This window comes from Sceloporus undulatus, unplaced genomic scaffold (genome assembly GCF_019175285.1).
Source record: "Sceloporus undulatus isolate JIND9_A2432 ecotype Alabama unplaced genomic scaffold, SceUnd_v1.1 scaffold_7309, whole genome shotgun sequence".
In the NCBI taxonomy this organism is placed as follows: domain Eukaryota; kingdom Metazoa; phylum Chordata; class Lepidosauria; order Squamata; family Phrynosomatidae; genus Sceloporus; species Sceloporus undulatus.
The window spans coordinates 1-2,801 of NW_024810228.1; the positions used below are offsets into that span (position 1 = coordinate 1).

The window sequence follows — 2,801 nt, forward strand, 5'->3', positions numbered from 1 at the left end:
AAAGCACGCCTGCGTATGACACGAGTGCACAGTATAACTTAAAGCCTAGCCAGACACAACAGGCAATACACCCATTTTACAAACTCTTGCCTCTAGTGATGAGGAAACAGAATACTTTCAGGCATCAAGGCACTGACAACCAGCTTAAAATGTTCCTCCACTTATAGAACAGGACTGTACATTATGTAATAGGAATAGCACATTCACAACTCATATACACTCAAAACAAATATTTTAAGTTGGGAATACTCAAAGGAATACAGTTTGTTCATTTCATTTCAATTCTAAATAGTAAATATACATTCCACCAATATATTCTATATATTACCTTTATTGTTTTGTCCATATCGCCATAACATAAAGAATTGAGAGAGATCTTGAATGGTCTCCATACAGGATTCAAGTTATTTTTAATAACCTAAACAGATACAAAATATTTAGATATATCAAAGTTCTATTTTGCATCAAACATCTCTCATAACATCTGCTATTTAATAACAGATAATATTATCTAGAATTCACAACCTTATTGCTGATTCATATTTTTATTTCTAAACCATATAATTTTGTTCCAAAGGTGCTATCACTGTAAAATGCTACCACGTCTGAAAATCAGAACTAAAGATACTTAATAGATTGTAACCAAACCATCCCACTCATGAAAGAATACGAAGAACCAATACCTCTGTTCTGTGTACCATCACCCAATTTCCTTCAGATGTCTGCTTGTGGAATTCCAAATAAGGATCTGATTTGCCAAAAAAATCCTGCAAATTAAAAATAGTTATTACTTCAAAATTATCTTATAGAGAGATATTTTTTCCTGCCAAAACCTAGCTTTGTATTACTCTTTGTTCAGAACAGACCCGTTCCTCTTTTTTCCCAGATGAAGTCTGTGCATTAATTCTTTATGTCAGCCCAAGCAAGCCTCATTCAAAATAATATCTCTTTCTTTAAAAATCCAGAAAGGCTCACTGAAAACAATGGTAATACAAAACAAAGTTATATAAAATTTTGAGGAAAAATAGGCCCTAAACAGATAAATGCCGACATTGGGGCAGAATGGGGGCCTGGCAACTGCATGACACACGCCCTGACTCTGCCCCCATGCCAGAGTGACGTCACATGCCCCACCACATGGCGAGAGGAGTCACGGTGCTCCCTTGGTGCAGCGTGTATATGCGCTGTGCCAAAGGAGCACCCAAAAGCCATGGCGCCTGCAGATGTGGCGTCCTTTCCGCTGTGCAAAAAGACACCACTTTTTGCAACTACTTTTCGCATTACGGACCTGCTAGGTTTTGGGTGTGGCATGTGGTTGTCATTTCCCCCATCTGGCAAGGAAAGGGACAGTGTCCCACCACCCCTTAGGGGCCGTCTGTTAAGTCCCATAATCTGTTCAGAATGACCTGTTGTATGAAAATGAACAGTACAATAATCATTTATAAAGAATGCCACACCGCGAACTGAACGGAAGATGCACGCTTTATACAGTGCTACCTATAGCTTTGATGTATCAACCATATACATTACACATGTACTTCAGTCACACTGATCTCAGTTACTGGGAAGATATAAACTATTTGTTGGATACAGAAAATATGGAATACACACTTTAAAAGTACTGTAGATGGTTTGACTTTGCTTGCTGTACTGCCTGAGATCAGGAAATGCAGGCCAGCCTAAATACCAATTTCTTCAAGTTGGTTCCCATGCATTTCTGAACCTTAATCTGGCATTACATGAATAAACTCTGTGCTTGCCTTTTCCATCCCCTTCTTCCTACCTACAGGTATGCAAGAGCAGTATGAACCAAACCATTAAAAACTGACTTTCCCTCATGCAGTGAGATTTCTCCATTTGCACAGTCTCCAAATCAGCTAAAAGGCATCTCCAGAATGGCTGCTGTGGATGGAGGCAGGGATGGTACTGGATACAAGCACCATGGATAAAAATGACTGATCTTATTCTTCTTCAGTGAAGACACACCCAGAATTCAAATTCATTGAGTTCAAGAGGATTTACCACCAGATAAGTATGTATATGATTTGAGTCTACACAGACCTTGTTGTCCAGTTTCCTTGCTTCCATTTCAAATATGACGACTCGGTTATCTTTTACTTCTTCAGCTGTAATCTGAGTAAGCACAGCAAAGATTCTTTTTAAGTTTTTTTTTCAATGAAGTACACCATGTGTTCTTTTGAGAATGGCAAATTGTAAATGGCTTTGAGCAAAGTAAAGTTTGATATTTCTATTACATGCAGAAACAGAAGAACATACTGACATTAGTAGCTTTTAAGATTGGAATCTCATAGCCCAGTACCCAATGGTGCCCTTACGCCAATGGAAGCTGCTTTTACTGGAAGTTATCTTTCCTTTGTGCAGCCTTTTGCATGGCCCAAAACCTGTTCTGAAGGGCTGGGAAATCATACACAGCAGGCTTACAGTACTATGAAGGGAAGGGTGGGAAAACCCAATACTCCAGCAAACATCATATTGGATCTAAAAACTCACAACTGCAAAAATGGAATGAAAATACATACGTTCCGTCAATAATAGATCTGTCTGTGTGTGTGTGTGTAATGAAAAGCCTGGGCATGTCTTCTGAATTCTAACTTTCCCCCGTCTAAATGTGATATACTGAACCACCATGCCATGTTCAAAGGCTTTAAGAAATTCTGCTCAGTTTTTGAATAGTTTGCCAAACAGGCTTACTATTTCATGAAACACATGTCAAAGTGCAGAACTAAACATGAGTGTGTGGTTATATGCTCAGGCCACAGTTGTGTAGCTTAAAAAGAAAT

At 38.7% G+C, this 2,801-nt stretch overlaps 1 protein-coding gene across 1 annotated transcript; it reads right to left on the reverse strand.

The window, feature by feature from the left end:
• Positions 1-139: 139 nt before the first annotated feature.
• On the reverse strand, positions 140-2,155 carry LOC121918268 (copine-3-like; the record flags this gene model as incomplete). Its single annotated transcript, XM_042444348.1, has 3 exons — positions 140-418; positions 684-767; positions 2,062-2,155. Coding segments are annotated over 3 exons (328 nt in total), but the record flags the coding sequence as incomplete, so codon positions are not given.
• Positions 2,156-2,801: the final 646 nt, after the last annotated feature.